At 45.4% G+C, this 16,842-nt stretch overlaps 1 protein-coding gene across 1 annotated transcript in view; it reads right to left on the bottom strand.

The window, feature by feature from the left end:
• Positions 1-10,356: 10,356 nt before the first annotated feature.
• Positions 10,357-16,842, bottom strand: part of LOC113407547 (pappalysin-2-like) — a 155,966-nt gene continuing 149,480 nt past the window's right edge. The window contains exons 20-21 of the mRNA XM_026656179.1: positions 13,012-13,110; positions 10,357-10,431 (exon numbers count right to left, since the gene is read on the bottom strand). Of these exons, the coding sequence (XP_026511964.1) occupies positions 10,357-10,431; positions 13,012-13,110 (174 nt within the window). The remainder of the gene's footprint in view (positions 10,432-13,011; positions 13,111-16,842) is intronic.

Genomic DNA, 16,842 nt, shown 5'->3' with positions numbered 1-16,842 from the left:
AAATACCAGCTTGAGCTTGGCAGGATTCAGACCCAAGGAGAAACAACCTACCCCACTCCCCCCATCACTCTCTTACCTCCAGGATTTTCTCTCCAGCAAAAATTAAGAGATGGTCCCAAACCAAACCCCAGAATTTAGGCTGAATCTCAGGGTTAGCCACCCAGACAGTGCGATGTATTCAGCTGTGGCCGGAATTGCTAAGGGAAGTGGTGGCAGACTCATTGCTTTGGGACTTTTAAAACTAGACTGGACAGCATACTAATTCATGTAGGCAACAGTCCCACAGAGGAGTAGATGATTTAACAGGTCTATTCCAGCTCTGATATACGAATCCCAACGTGCCGGAGCTTCAGGGAAATTCAATCTCTCTCCAGTCCTGGCACTTATCTCTGTAATGGCTCAAAACACTTCTGATTCACTTTGGGAAAATATGGATCTGAATCCAGATCTGGCTTTTGTGGTCATGGCCCATGTCTCCCCTCCCATCACAAGTATCCATTCCCCCAATCGGCTCAAAGACAGCAGTGTGACTGAGCCAAAATGTAAAAATAATCAGCTTAGCCTGAGGAACAGAGCTGGTCAGAATATTTTGAATTTCAAAAAAATTTCAAATTTTGCTGGGAATGAAAAAGAAATGTTTTCCATAAATTTTTGCCCCGTTTTCTGGGTAGCTCTGCCAAAGCTACAAGGACTTTTATTTTATTATAGTCATGACGAATACCAGTCAGCTGTTGATCTTTCATTTTGGTTACAGGGCAAGGCATGTTGCATTTCAAGTGAAAGGGGAAGGGTTATTTTTGTGCTGGTTGCTCTGTACTTTAGCAACACAAGAATGTTAGACTCAGAGATTAACCTGGTCATACAGTGCTAGTGCTGATGGGCATTTTGAACAGAGCTACAATGCCAGCTGAGCTGCACAACTGTTATGTTTTCTGAGTTACTCGTAGTGATAGTGACATGCTAGATTGACCAAAGGCTTGTGCCCTGGGCTGCCGGGTGATCTGAAGGCTGAAGTCCTCTGCTCAGCCACTTTTGGATGGACGGCCTCAGTCAATCAAGGGCCCAATCAATCCTTGGCCTCCCTGCTCAGGCTGCCCACAAAAGCTGTGTATACGCTAGGACTATTTACTAAAATTTCCCACCATCAGTTTAGCCGTGGCAGCAATAAGGGAAGCAATATAAGACGGAGTGGCAGTGAACTCCAGGGTTTGAAAGGTAATCTGCAACGCTGCTTGGAAATCTTCGAGTCTGCCTTCATATGATCAGCAGTTATGTTTTTAAGTCCTCCTAATAACTTTAAAGGAACGAACTTTTCTTTTCTCTTTTACCTCTCCGGAAAATGTGCCTTTTGGACACACTCTTTTGGCCTCCTTAGTTGGTGTTATGTCCTGTCTTGTTAAATAGTGACATCACAAACCCCAGGCCATGTTAATCCATGAGATGTGATCTGAGCTCCTGCTAGTCAGTGAGATTTTTCCCCCTCCTCCGTTCTCTGTGCTGGGAGGCAGCAATGTAGCAGCTTTAATCAAGACAGTGGAACAGCTGTAACCAAAAAAGTGTAGCAGCTATAACCAGGATGACGGAAGCATAGCAGTGTATATAAATAAAGAGAGGGGGATGCTATTTGCATCTGGTTGGTATGCAGATAGCAGTGATGTCAGCAAGGGGCAGAGCTTAGTCACTTGCACTCATTTTCTTCCTTGAGGTGGGATGGGGAGAAGAGCCACTATTTTTAAGTCTTAAAAAAACCCAAAAAACTTAAAAACAAGATTTCAGACAAAAATAGATCCAGCAGGAGTGGCTCTTCATAGACCATTAGTCTCCTAAGCTGTAGAAGTGAACAAACTGCAAAAATCTTTGCAGGGTACCATTCTGCACCATGTTGTTTATCTCTGCTCATCACAGATCTACACGACATGGGTCTTCAAATGCTATGGCAGTTGAACTTAGGGTAGCCATGGTGGGGGATTTTAGGAAAAATTCGCCAGTGTAAGAAAGGCCAATGGGACCAGTTAGTCCTGGTTGTGACAACAGTGTTTTTATAATGTATACCCCACTCTGCCAGCAATTTTACTCATTTCATCCATACCCATGAACAGCAGGACAGAAGTTTCCTGTGGCATTAGTAGCTGTGCAGTGGTATTTGCCGTATGTTTGCCAGCACTCTCAGCCAGTTCCTAGAATCCCCCTGGTGACAAAATGAAATGCAATGAAAGGTGGATACTGCAGGCACAGATCAAGAGTCCAGTTTATATGAGTATCAAAGCCAAGGCCATGATGAACATGTGACCATCTCAGAGGACAATTAGTTACCAAAGGGCCAACACCACCCCTTCACATATTACAAAGAATGGACTCCAGGAACAGCCTACGAGAGGAGAAGAAGTTAAACTAGATTTCTGTGCTCATCTATGTGAAGCCGCAATTATTAGACAAGAAGTTAACGGTGATTGTTTATTTCCCCAGTCAAAGGAGAACCCTAGTTATTAAACCTGGGCCAGATGCTCAATGTAGCTCCATTGACTCAAAGACAGATATATCAGTATAGAGCAGCTGAGAAGCTCTCCCCATTAAGATAAGCAGCATTTTCAGGGAGGCAAAAGATCAGCAATTAGTTAACTAATAATGGGAGTAAACGTGCAGCTATGATCTAAATATGGATCATCACTATTTAGAAAGACAGATAGTACTGATGATCTCTAACACCTTTCCTATAGCTAAGGAAAACCTCTATTTTGAGGATGTGATAAAATGCAGTGCATAAAGTGCTGCAAGATCTTTAAGGCTCAGCTGGGTTTGAGGAACACTTATCTAGCTCTGTGAACAGCATCCACTGCCACTCCATAGCTCTAGTCAGTGGAAACGAGGTTCAGGGCTAAATGGAAATGTAAGATAGATGGTTTTTGCAGCTCATCCAAACTCATCTCTAAATTAGTGTCTCTGGGCAACTCTAATATGTCCACATAAATTTGGTTCCCAGCATATCTGGATTCAGATGCATTCTCTTCCAAGGATGTAACAACCCAAGTGCTGACCGCAGCAATAATTGAAAATAGTCACAGTTCAAGATCATGGTCCTTTCTCCGCACCTTTGTGATAGATTATTCAAAAATGCTCAGATGATGGAGCAAACTGAATGCTCATCCAGTTTGCTCCACTGTCTGAACCTTGTCACACCTCCTTTTGGTAGGGACGGGTCTGAACCAGAATTCTGGATCTGAAACCCTCCCCATGCTGGAACTTTGGAAAGGTTTGGATTGGGGCCATCTGTACTTTTTAGAAAGCAGATTTTGATTCGTTCACTGGAACCTCTGAATGACCATCCATTGTTCCTGGAGTAAAGCAGTGAGAGGCAGTGCTTTTAAATAATAATCCTAATTAAGAAAAGAATCATAGAGAGACATGGGATCATTCATGATATATTGATGTGCATATGCTGCTTTTTGCTATTAAAGTGAGCTAAGACAGCCAATTTTCTTCTGATCTCATACCAGTTTGTAATTTCATTGACTTCAATGGTGCGACTCCCGATTCACACCAGTGTACGCGAAAGAAGAATCAGGCCCAGGATCTATAAGGTAGATGATAATGCCCAAACCACTCATGCAAGGGTGGCCAGACAGGTGCCGCTGTGGATACTGACTTATAAGCAATGCTATGCCGGGGACAGACAGACAGCAACCAAGCACAATGGCCTTCTGAGAAGTCTCTCTGGGATCTTCTTTATAATCAGCCAAACCTCTTGAGCCTGGGGAGAGGGTTGAACCCTGGATCTTGGTCCAGATTTTGTGGCTTGAGCCCATCTCTGCTCCATGGCATAAGAAATTAAAACGACTACCAACCTACACAACACAGAGCCAGGAACCTTCCCCCCAGCTCTTAGAGTACACATAGACAGTGTGTCCCTGCAGCATCAGGCTGGGTGCCCCATTCCTAGTTGGCAATGCTGAGTCTTCAGATTACATGCAGTGATGAGGAGGAGGAAGAGGCAGAAGATGAGAAGATTATTTATTTCCATAGATTTTTATAAAAAATAATTATCAAATACAAAAAAACAAAAATAGCAGCAGCCTCAGTTGTGAATGAAACCCTAAGGCAACAAAACGCTCAGTGTTGCTACAGAAGAATGAGATTCTTGTTACATAAAAGCTATTGATTCACAAGAAGCAAACTCTCTATTGGAATTCCCATCAGATCTGTCCTCAGCTGCTCTCACCCTGGCCCATAGCTTGGCATTCCACACAGCTTTCCCACCCCATGGCATCCCCTTTTGCCAGAATGCTCTTCTCTGTGCCTATCGTGTAACATGTTAGCATCTGCCCACAGCATGCATGTGACAAACACTCCCATCAGCGATGGGACCTGGGGCTAGCCCATAAGGCAAAGCTTTTCAAACCCGAGAGCCTAAAATTCCCCACCTACATTAGTGGCCTGGTTTTCAGAGGCACCTGCAGCTCCTATTGAAGTCAGGCTGGGAAGGGCAGAGGCGGTAGGATGCAGATATTTGAAATTCTCCCATCTCCCCACTGAGTGTCACCCTTACTCCACACATCCTGAGCCTGAGCAGCATTTCTGCAGTCCCCAGCCTGCACACAGGGCCACTCCAGTTGCCCTCAGAGCCTGTTATCAGCTATGTCTCTGTTTGGGCAGCACTAGGTCCTGAATGCTGCTTAGCAGCTTCAAAACTGGGGGACATTACTGACCTCTGGTGAGTTCAGTTAACCAAGGTTTCGCTGTCCTGGAAATCTCACAGCAGAGCCTGTTCCCAAGAGATTCCCAGCTCAGTGCCGCAGAACAAAGAGGTTATGATAGGCATCCCTTTCTCTGGGTGTTCATCCAAACCTGTGATGCTGAAATTCATCCATCACTACAGATTAGTGCTGGTTCAAAAGCACACCACCACCATGCTAAACTCTGCTCTCAGTGACACCAGGGCAAGTGCTGCTAAAGCAAGTGGAATTGTGTCACGGTAACTGGGCCTACAGCAATCTAGCTGCAATAGCCCCTCTTTGTTGGCATATCACTGCAAGGATCTGAACTTGGTTTCTGGTCTCACTGCAGTGCTTCCTGCTGGAATTGGGGCCTTGCATAATCACAACGCATGAACCAAAGGGACGTGGCAGCTCAAACGCTGAGGGAACATGCAGGCAGCCTCATATGGCGCTCTGACATCAAACCAGAAGGGTGCAGAATGCGTGTACTGCAGTCTTGAAGAGCTTGGGTTCTCATTCTGGGCCAGACTCGGCCTTGGTGCGAGCAGCAGTCATTCCACCGATATCAATGGAGTTGTGCTCACCTACACCAGGGCTGTATCTCCCCCTCTCTCCTCTTGCAGTTTGTTTTGAAGAGGGGACTCGACATTGAGCAGTTGTCAAAGAGGAAGCTATCAGAGGATTCCCCACTTTCCAGCCCCTTCCCCTTATTCTGAAGGCATCAGACATCTAGATGGGCCCATCAGCACAACTTCTTATATGGCTGAGTAGGGCTGCTTGAAAAAAAAATCTTTCCTTGGAAAATTTCAACTTTCTATCAAAAATCTAAAATTGGTGGCCAAAAACCAGAAAAATTATGATTCAGAAATACCATTGTGGTGCCTCATGGGAGTTGTAGTTCAGGGGCCTCATGCCACCACACTCTTCTATGGGCTCAGCTCCTGGTCTTCACGGCAGAGGATGTGAGGGAGATTCCCACACCTGAGCCATTCTTTTTAGGTGACAAATCTGAGGAACTATCCCAGATTGAGGTGTCAGTAGAGGAGGTTTTGGAACAAATTGATAAATTAAACAGTAATAAATCACCAGGACCAGATGGTATTCACCAAGAGTTCTGAAGGAGCTCAAATATGAAATTGCAGAACTGCTAACTATGATATGTAACCTATCATTTAAATCAGCTTCTGTACCAGATGACTGGCGCATAGTTAATGTGATGCCAATTTTTAAAAATGGCTCCAGAGGCAAACTTGGCAATTCCAGGCCAGTAAGTCTAACTTCAGTACTAAACAAATTGGTTGAAACTATAGCAAAGAACAGAATTATCAGACACAGATTAACATGATTTGTTGCAGAAGAGTCAACATGGCTTTTGTAAAAGGAAATAATGCCTCACCAATCTATTAGAATTCTTTGGTTGGCGTGGGGTGGGGGCTGTCAACAAACATATTGACAAGGGTGATCCAGTGGATATAGTGTAGTTGGACTTTCAGAAAGCCTTTGACAAAGTCCCTTACCAAAGGCTCTTAAGCAAAGTAAGCAGTCATGGGACAAGAGGGAAGGTCCTCTCATGGATTGATAACTGGTTAAAAGATAGGAAACAAAGGATAGGAATAAATGATCAGTTTTCAGAATGGAGAGAAGTAAACAGTGGGGTCCTTCTAGGATCTGTACTGGGACCAGTGCTGTTCAACATATTCATAAAAGATCTAGAAAAAGGGATAAACGTTGAGGTGGCAACATTTGCAGATGATACAAAACTACTCAAGATAGTTAAGTCCCAGTCAGACTGCGAAGAGCTACAAAGGGATCTCACAAAACTGGGTCACTGGGCAACAAAATGGCAATTGAAATTCAATGTTGATAAATGCAAAGTAATGCACATTGGAGAACATAATCCTAACAATACATACAAAATGATGGGTTCTAAATTATCATTCAAGAAAGAGATCTTGGAGTCACTGTAGATAGTTATCTGAAAACATCCGCTCAATGTGCAGTGGCAGTCAAAAAAGCGAACAGAATGTTACAAGCCATTAAGAAAGGCATAGATAATAAAACAGAAAATATCATAATGTGACTATATAAATCTATGCTATGACCACACTTCGAATACTGCGTGCAGTTGTGGTCGCCCCATCTCAAGCAAGATATATTAGAATTGGAAAAGGTACAGAGAAGGGCAACAAAAATGATTAGGGGGATGGAACAGCTTTGATATGAGGACAGATTAAAAAGTCCAGGGCTCTTCAGCTTGGAAAAGAGACAACTAAGGGGGGATATTATAGAAGTCTATAAAACCATGACTGGTGTGGAGACAATGGAAAAGGGGGAGGGATAGCTCAGTGGGTTGAGCAGTGGCCTGCTAAACCGAGGGTTGTGAGTTCAATCCTTGAGGGGGCCACTTAGGGATCTGGGGTAAAATCAGTACTTGGTCCTGCTAGTGAAGGCAGAGGGCTGGACTCGATGACCTTTTGGGGTCCCTTCCAGTTCTATGAGATATATATATATATGGAGATATACCTAAGTGTTATTTACCCCTTCACATAACACAAGAACCAGTGGTTACCCAATGAAATTAATAGGCAGCATGTTTAAAACAAACAAAAGGAAGTACTTCTTCACACAATGCAGTCAACCTATGGAAGTCATTGCCAGGGGATGTTGTGAAGGCCAAAAGTATAAGGGGGTTCAAAAAAGAACTAGATAAATTCATGGAGGATAGGTCCACCAATGACTATTAGCCAAGATGGTCAGGGATGCAATCCCATGCTGTGGGTGTCCTAAGCCTCTGACTGCTTGAAGCTGGGACTGAACGACAGGGGATGGATCACTCAATAATTGTCCTGTTCTGTTCATTCCCTCTGGAGTATCTGGCATTGGCCACTGTCAGAAGACAGAATACTGGGCTAGATGGACATTGGTCTGACCCAGTATGCCCATTCTTATGTTCTAAACTCCTTCTCCTATGATGCACTACAATCTGCCCTCTTGCTGAGCCATTGTGGTATATCCAAAGAGTCCCTCACCACAGTGCATCATGGGATATGTAGGCCAGCTGGGGGCCTGGCCATGGAGAAGAATGGGGGCATGAGGCACCATAACAAGATTTCCAAATAAAAATTTTTCAGATTTTGGCTGAAAACTGCAAACTTTTTGGTTTTCAGGTCTTCAGTCAAAATTTTCCGCAGAAAGCAGACCCTTTTTGCGAAACATTCTGCTTGGTCAAAACCACAATTTTTCATCAAAAAAGCAGTTTCAACAGAAACATTTTGAGCAGCCCTATTGTTGAGTGAAGTGACACACTGACTCGCCTGCCACCTATCCCCTAGAGCTGCGCATGTATCCTGCCCCTCCCAGCTCAGGGAAGGGAGAGAGACCAAGACATGGGACTTGATGTAGGGTCCCACAGAGTAGAGCAGGGGGGTTTACCTGTAAGGTCCCCTTTTGACAGGCCTGACAAACAGACCGGCAAGAGTCAAAATCACAGAAACTGCATGCTGGCCTTTGAAATTCCGTAGTCTCCCTACAGAGTCACTCTCCCTCCACGTGTTCCTCAGCTGGAGGAGCGTTTCCACATTGAAAAGGGCCTGGTCAAGACTGGCTTCACAGCTTGCTCCATTCCTCCAACCTTCCACTGTCAAAGGAAAAACTCTGGCTGGATCTTTCCTCAGCCCTAACCCAACAACAGAGAGACCCTGAGACAGTCACATTTTCTCTCCCTACTCCTCTTTCCCCATCTTTATATCCCCTTTCTCTCCTCCCCTCAACCCCAGTTTTCCATTTCTCTTCAATTACCTGCCTCCATCCCTCTGTAAAGTGATTCCAAAAATCTGTTATGAATTAAAAGGGGGCTCATCTAAACTCCAGATCTGAAAAAGCTCAAACACTGGGGCAATTCACATCTGGCTCTAAGTCCCAAGTCTGGCATCTGTCTCCAATGGGCTGATTCCAACCCACTTATGTGAACTTCCGGGAAGTCTGGTTCTGGGTCCAAACGTTGTTGGTTGGGATCATACTTGGTTAGAAACTCATCTGAATTATTTCACTGGTGACCTACAAAAGGGAGAGGTCAGGCTAAGAGATCTCTTGAGATTTTATGGTACAAACTAAGGGCAATGAAGACCAGAAAAATGAACCCCAGGAGAAAAAAAAAAGACACAAATTCTCCTGGGAAGTGGTTTAAGCTAGTGCAGCATCTTCCAGGTGTACTCTGAAAAGCTGCCAATACCATGTTTGGATTATGGAGATCCCATGACCAGAGAGGAGATTTTAAGCAGAATGGACCTTATCTTTATGGATGGGATGTTCTTGATTGCCTGGCTCTTACACTTTCCTTTCCAACCCAGGTCACCAACAGCTGAAGGGGGAGAGAGACAGTGTGAACAAAGCAGTGACTAGGATGATAACACAGTGTGAGATGGCTCATAGTAGAGTATTCTGGAGTAACGAGCTATACTAGAAAATTCTGGAGTAATGGACCATATGAGAGTATTCTAGAACACTAGAACATACTAGAGTATTCTGGCATAAGGAACCCCCCTAGAAAATTCTGGAGTAATGGGCCATAGTGAAGTATTCTCGAGTGATAGCACTATAGTATTCCAGAGTAACCATCATGTAGTAACACTATAGTAAGCCGTAGTGTTTGGTAGAGCTATTCAAGAGTACTGTCATATATTTTGAAGGATAACCATATCTCAAATACTGTCTTAGGACCAAATTCTGAATGAAGCTGAGCACCTTCAAATCGCATTGAAGTCCCTGGGATTTGTAGGTGCTCAGTACTTCTTAGCATTTGCCCCTAATTTTGGGTTACTGGCAAGGCATCTCCTATTAGAATTAAAGGCCCTGCTTGGTGTCTCTCTGTTTCCCTCTCCCTCCCAGCAAATTATGGGAAGTTCACTTCTTTTCCAACCTCTTTTTCCAATAGTTTGTACTTCACAGCAGCATGGGTGTTACAAAGGGTATTCTTTCTCAGCTTAATAAACAGCAAAAAATATATAATATATATTTTATATATATATATTTATATATATATATAGAATTATGTTTAAATATTTGCAGAGAGATCACAACTACCTCAACCTTGCTAAAAGGAGCCTATACAGTAGAGGAAGTGAGTAGTGAGGAAATTCAGAGCAAACAGACACTCGTAGGTGGCAAACCATTGATACTGTAACATAAAGTGTCCATGGCAGCTTCTCATCTGTTGGCTCTAGGGCCTGATCCAAAGCTGGCTGAAGTCAATGGAAAGACTCATCCTTGCTGAGTTCACTGGGCTTTGGCTCAAGTCCTGGATCTCAGTTTTGGTTCTGAAAGGGGGTGACAGAAGGGTAGGAGGTGTAACTATGTGTTGAGCAGATTTGTCTTCCCGCTCTCAATCCACCATCTTGTCACTTGTTTCCCCCCGTCTCCTCATCATGCACATCCCTCCTTTCACACGATGCCTCAGAATGCTGGGTGCCTGTGCCCAATTTCATGCAGAGATCGTCCTTATTTTGATTCTGACCCTTTCCCATCTCCTCCTCCCAACTCTCTTCTTTCCTCTCACAAGCCGCCTTTCACTCTCCCACCGGCCCCGGTTGTTTCCCATTTATTCCTCTGGTGCTCGCCTCTCCCACAGAAGCTGCTCATGGTGCCATTACTGATTCTCTTCGGCTGTTGGGTCCCGGCAGGTGCACTCATCTTGGTCACAGTCAGCAGCAAATGGGATCACCTGAGGGGAAGGAAAGAAGCAAATGGGTTTGCAGAGTCGCTCACTGGAAAAGGGATGTGAAACCTGATTACAATGAGCCCCTCTGAGGATCACGAGGGTAGAATACAAGGACCAATGGCTTTTTAATTGGTTCCAATAACTAGGGCTTAACCTAGGGCTCTCACTGTAGTCAATTGGGGTCTTTCCATGATTCAGTAAGAGTTGGGTCAGGAATGAAGTTAGGCAGGACTGGTCACCGAGATAGCCAGTACAGGAGCCAGCCAAGGTCAGTATGGTTCTTCTTATGTATTACAGTAGCACCCAAATGGCTCAATCAGGTTTTGGGTCACATTGTACTGGATGCAGCCCATACCTTAAGACATGTTCCATGCCCTACAGGGGTTGAATGGTGGAGAGTGGAGGGAAGTAGAGGTACTTCTCCAAACTCTACCCACAAAATAAGCTCCTACCATCTGAGAGGCCACGGTGCATATGTTCATGACCATGCCTGGCATCTGAGTTAACAACCACAGAGTCGAATGAGGCAGTTCACCCCTCTCAGTGCTATTGTTTCATGCTGTGTGCAAACTCAGGCAGATGTTTGCATTGGGTTCATGTTGTCAAGGTATATTTTGCAATCAAAACAGCTACAGACTATCGTTTTTAAATGAAAGCCAAGAGGCTGTAGAACACAGAGGTAGCTTGGGAGAGGTGCTGGTTAGAACTGTTCAAATTGGTATTTTCTGCAAATTTAATGGTATTTTTTTCAATTTTTGACAAAAAACTGAAAATTGGGGAGGATTGATTAAAAAAAAAAAGAAGAGAGATTTTTTTGTAGCTAAAACAAAAGATTTCCAGGAAAAAAATTGGGTGGTGGTGTGTATGGAGGGAGTGGGGGGGAGGTAGGGTTAGATCTATGTAGTGCATTTTCACTTAGGGGGTCTCTGTCCTGACCTGCAGCCCCTGCTCTAACCGCACTGAATCCTCCACCTCTGCCAGTGACCATATATCCCGATTTGCCGCACCCCCTTCTATGCCAGTCCTTGACCTCACCCAACCAAGTAAGCTTGCTTTGCTATGTGGCTTAATTGGTAGTAGCAAGACTCCCAGTGTTGCTGCATGCAGCAGTTTGTGATTAGGACCTTCCCGAGCTGGACCGTAGTAACACTGTAGCAGGGGGTACCACAGGCAAGGGAGTTGACAGATGAGGGTCTTGGAATCCATTCTTCCTCCTGGAGATCTTCATACAGACCAAACTCGGAGCCGGGAATTCTTTGTTATTTAGAGACGTGTTGGGTTCTTTCAATCTGATCTGATGAAAATTGTTTTGTATTTGAGCCTAACTTCTTGCTCTCCTCCATTTCTGATCATATGAACAAAGCAATTCAGTGAGTTTTTGTGCTCATGCGAAAAGCTAGTGGGGCTCTGAAAAGATGGAACGAGTCATTCTTTTCAGCGGTTTGATTTGGCTGCTTTTTGGAGGATTCACAATGGAGCTAGGTGACTGCTACCCCCCCAACGACCCCCGCCCTCCACCACCTCACCTCTCTCCATCCCCAAGATGCCAATATTATTAGGATCATCAGAGTTTCACTCAGTCCTATCCCTACAATGTATCACTGCAATTCTGTAAGATCGCCAAGTGAAATTGTAGGTGCCCTGCTCTAGTTATTTTAGTACAACACCCATTTCCTGTCATCCAGCTTACATATCAGCCGTTGATTTTTTTTATTTACAAGTGATGAAAGGACAAATGATTTGAGATCCATAATAAAGGGAAGGTTTCAGAGTAGCAGCCGTGTTAGTCTGTATCCGCAAAAAGAACAGGAGTACTTGTGGCACCTTAGAGACTAACAAATTTATTAGAGCATAAGCTTTCGTGGGCTACAGCCCACTTCTTCGGATGCATATGTAATAAAGGGAAGAAAAAAAAGAACCAGACCCACATATTTTTGGAATGAAAAAGTAACCGTGCCCTAAGGTTTGTTTTTCTCTTGGATGTCTTTTGGAAGGAAATGTTGTGAAACCTGGGTGTGATGGCAGGGGTAGTAAAGAAGGTAGCTAGGGATGGGAGAAAAAGAGGGGCCAGTTTGATTCACAAATCAAAAGAGGCAACTGCTAAATTACCCACAGGCACAGCTTTCTAAGGTGGAATACAGAGGCCAAGTCCAGCAAGAGTGACAGAAAGAAAGAAAGAAAGAAAGAAAGAAAGAAAGAAAGAAAGAAAGAAACTGGGTGGGATGACAAAATCACTGCATCACTGAGATGCTGAGTCACGCAACATTGTAACGCCAAATCTTACTGTAGTAACTTGATGCTGTCTGAGTGACCAATTTCCGGAAGGGAAAAGTGTCCCATGGACGTCTGTGGGAGTTGGATTGAGCATTTCGTTCCATTGGCCCTGACCCCAAACCCATTTAGGTCAATTACTGACCCCAGTAGGTTTTGGATCAAGCCGCTTGAGGTCTGCTTTCCACTTGATTGGGTATCAGCCTGCAGGCTCCGTTCCAAGGTGCAGCGAAGCCTGTAACCATTGGCTGCCTTGAGCTCTTATTTGAACTCGGCCTGTTCCCCTCTGCCTCCTGTGGGAAGCTCACTTACCTTCCTAGAGGACAGTGTGGAGGAGCAGCAGTCACCCCCATCATACTGGCAATACGCCCGGTTATTGATGGTGTCACACCAGCCATCTGCTTGGAAAGGCTAGGGAGAGAAATGAGAAACTGCTGAGTGGAGACTAGTTAGGATGCTTCATGAATGGAAAATTCCTCCCAAGACCTGCGACTGCGGGTCTTCAACAAAGCCCTCATGCATCACCATCACTGTCTAGGGCCCAACCCTGCCACACTTCCCCAAAGCTTTTACAGTGAAAGTGTCCCCAAAAAAGCAGTCTATCAGCTGGCCAGTGTGGGGCTCAGTTCTGAAGGGGGTGTAGGCCATGGCTTGAGGAGCAATTCTGTACAGCCATGAAAAGTAAGGGAAGTGTATTAGAATGCCACCTACCACTAGAGACGGGCCCAAACCAAACTCCCTGAAATTCAGGGAAGTTCAAATCCAGAGGTGAGCTTCACAGCCAGCTTTAGCTCTACAATGGACCAAACCAAACCTCAGAATCAAATGCCACTGAACTTTGGGTGAGTTCAGAACCAGTTCTGAGCTACCTGGGCCTGCTCTTCCACCAAGTTACTCCAGTTCGATGCGGCTCCACTGAAGTCAATGTCATGGTGCGATCAGGCCCTAGACTTTGAGAAATCTTGGCTCCACATCTGAGCTTCGTGGCTTAGGCTGTACAGCTAAGTATGAGAGAGGCTGTGTAGTTTCTGCCTATTGATCACACAGTCAGAGCTCAGCACAGAACATGGTTAATCTGCCTGGGACTAAGAAAAAGGGCAGGCAAATCCATCTGTAGCTGGGTGGTCACCCGCTCCTGCCCTGAAGGGCTTAAAACAGCCCTGTGAGTAAGCCTGGGCTGATTGGGGAAGCAGCCGCAGCTGGCCCTATAAACGGGCTGCTAGGCTGGAGCTAACAGAGTCTCCCTCTAGATGTTGAGAGGGATGGGCCTGGCTGCTGGGAGCTGAGCAGGGTACCTAAAGTGGAGCAGGGCTGGGGAAAGGCCAGAGGAGCTGGGGAGCTCCAGCCTGGAAAACCCCCAGGCTTCAGGCCTTGTTAAAGGCCAAGAAGGGTACTGGGGGTTGCAGAGGGGCAGCCCAAGGGTAGGCAGAGGCAGCAGGTCCAGACCCTCCTTGCCAATGATGAGTGGCAATTACACTGCAGTCTGCCCCAGTGAGCGGGGGCTAGATGGTGACTGGCAGTAGCCCAAGACTGAGGCGAGGTGGGGATAGGGAGTTGGGGGTTCCCTGGGGAGGGGAGACCCAGCTAGACTGCGGGGTACTGCAGGGGGCAGAACCCCGAGAGAAGGGGCACCGGGGTCCGAGAGGGACAATGGGGCCAGCGACAGGCGAGACAACGGCCGACAGAGGGTGCTCTGGAGGCTGGCAAGCTAGTTCCCTGGACGTCCAGCAGGAGGCGCCGGGCCGGGTGAGTCTCGCATCGCTACACATCCAAGATGCTACAGCTTAGCTCCCAAGTATCCATAGCAGCACTGGGTAGAGTCACACAGCACAGACCCTAATGATAACCTTATCCAGAGTGCAAAATGATCCCACCTGTGTGCCACCCCACTGCATCTCTGGTGCACAGGAAAGGGGACACGGCCAGGGCCCCAACCTCATCACAACCCTCCTTTGGGGAATCTATCACCATCTTCCGCACTAAACTCCTCCAGTCTCTGCCAGATGGGAGCACAAGGACCACAGCCATGCTTGGCCAGTGCACTAAGGGGAGAGGAGGTTCTCGTGCCATTTTGCTTCATTTTCCTGCATGCCCACAGAAGGCAAGGCAAAATTCAGCCCCTGATTTGTAACTGGTTTCAGAGTAGCAGCCTGTGACTGTGATTCACTGTAGAGGGCCCCATCCTAATGATGACTAGAGGTGCTGGAAAATTGCTCCCCCCCCCGTCTTTACCTTCAGCCAAAACTCAGCCTTTTACACAACAATTTTGTAAAACTTTCTCATTGTGGTGTGTCCTTACAAGAGCTGGGCCAATACTGCAAAACAAGTGCTCAGGAACATTTGCTGGAATTGCTAAACAAATTCACTCCAACCCCATTTTGTGTTCATGTTCTGGGAATATTCAAGGCTTGGGGTGGGATTTGCAGAAGAATCCACGTGATTTAGGAGCACATGTCCTAGTATTGTTGTGCTCCTAAGTCACCTAGGTGCCTTGGAAAACCCCTCTCTTGTCCTACAGTGAGATTTTCCCATCCCGGTATAGTTAGGCTGATGTAGCTACATTGCTACAAACGCCTAGTACAAATGCACTGCATGGATGTAAAAAGTGGCTGGCATTGGTGTGGGTTACCCCAGTAGCCACACAGGTACAGGTCACTTTTTACAATAATGCAGCATGTGTTCATCTTGGGTTAGCATTGGTGCACCTCTATCAGTGTAGCTAAAAAAATCCCCAGACCAGATAAGCCTCTAGTGAATAAACTTCACTCACAGACAAAAGGGAATTTCAGATTGCACAACTACCCAACAGGGCAGCTCTCTGACTGCAAAGCTTACACTCAAACACACAAGTCAAAATTTGCACCATTGCTGGTTAGTTACGAGTCATATAATCACGGAAGAGAAATACCCAATCAGCGATGAGAAACAAGGACATGTGACTTGTGTAACTAAACACTATTGCATGAATTCGAAGTATTTGCAATGAACTGTTCAGGAACAAGCTGCAACTGAGAATTATTTACCAGAGAAATTCATGAATAAACTTGAGTAACACATAAATGTGATGTCACACTCTGGTCATAACAAAAAGGAGGCAGCATTCATTGAATAAATTATTAGGAATTAAATATTCACCTGGCTCTAGTCTACATGCTATTGGGTACTGACCTGCACCAAAAGCCACTGGAAAGATTATTCTCATCAGGAGCTGGACATATTGGAAATACAGCCAGAAATCCTGATCTTGTGAGATTACCAGTTCTATTGTGCAGAGCAAAGTGGATTTGATGGCCCAAATGGACATCCAGCCTTTTGAGCATTGATCTGAACCAAAATTCCAAACCTCTGAGGTTCACCCCCCATTAGCAGAGTCCTCCCCGTCTAGCCAAGGCATGCATTACTGAGAATGAGCATTGAAACATGATGGCATTATCCCCACAACCGTGGAAGCCAAAACGCAGAACCAGGCACCATAAGTGCCGCAGCTCTCCCGATGCAGAACCAATGCTGACAGATGTAACTGTCGTGTATTGTGGACACAGCACAAATCCCTGACGTGCATACAGTTGGAACCATGAGGGCTAACTGACTCTGTACTTTATTGCATTAGATGAGAAACATAGTAATCACTATATAATAACAGATTCAACATAAGCAACTGCTTAAGAAGCTATACCTGCAAATTCACGTAAACTGATTCAACACTCTTGTCATAACTATAAAGGGAAGGGAAACAGCTCTCCTGTGTACACAGACTCCAAATCCTTTTACCTGTAAAGGATTAAGAAGCTCGGGTAACCTGGCTGACACCTGACCCCAAGGACCAATAAAGGGACAAGATACTTTCAAATCTTGGGGGGGGAAAGGCTTTTGTGTGTGCTCTTTGTTTTAAGGGGTTGTTCGCTCTTGGGACTGAGAGGGACCAGACATCAATCCAGGTTCTCCCCATCTTTCCAAACAAGTCTCTCCTATTTCAAACTTGTAAGTAAAAAGCCAGGCAAGGCGTCTTAGATTTACTTTGTTTTCTCAACTTGTAAATGTACCTTTTACCAGAGGGTTTATCTTTGTTTGCTGTACTTTGAACCTAAGACAGAGGGGGGTCCTCTGAGCTCTTTAAGTTTGATTACCCTGTAAAGTTATTTT

This window comes from Terrapene carolina, unplaced genomic scaffold (genome assembly GCF_002925995.2).
Source record: "Terrapene carolina triunguis isolate 2854851 unplaced genomic scaffold, T_m_triunguis-2.0 Scaffold212, whole genome shotgun sequence".
Lineage (NCBI taxonomy): Eukaryota > Metazoa > Chordata > Testudines > Emydidae > Terrapene > Terrapene triunguis.
Note: the sequence above shows the minus strand (reverse complement) of the source record. Positions and strands in the feature narration are given on the sequence as shown.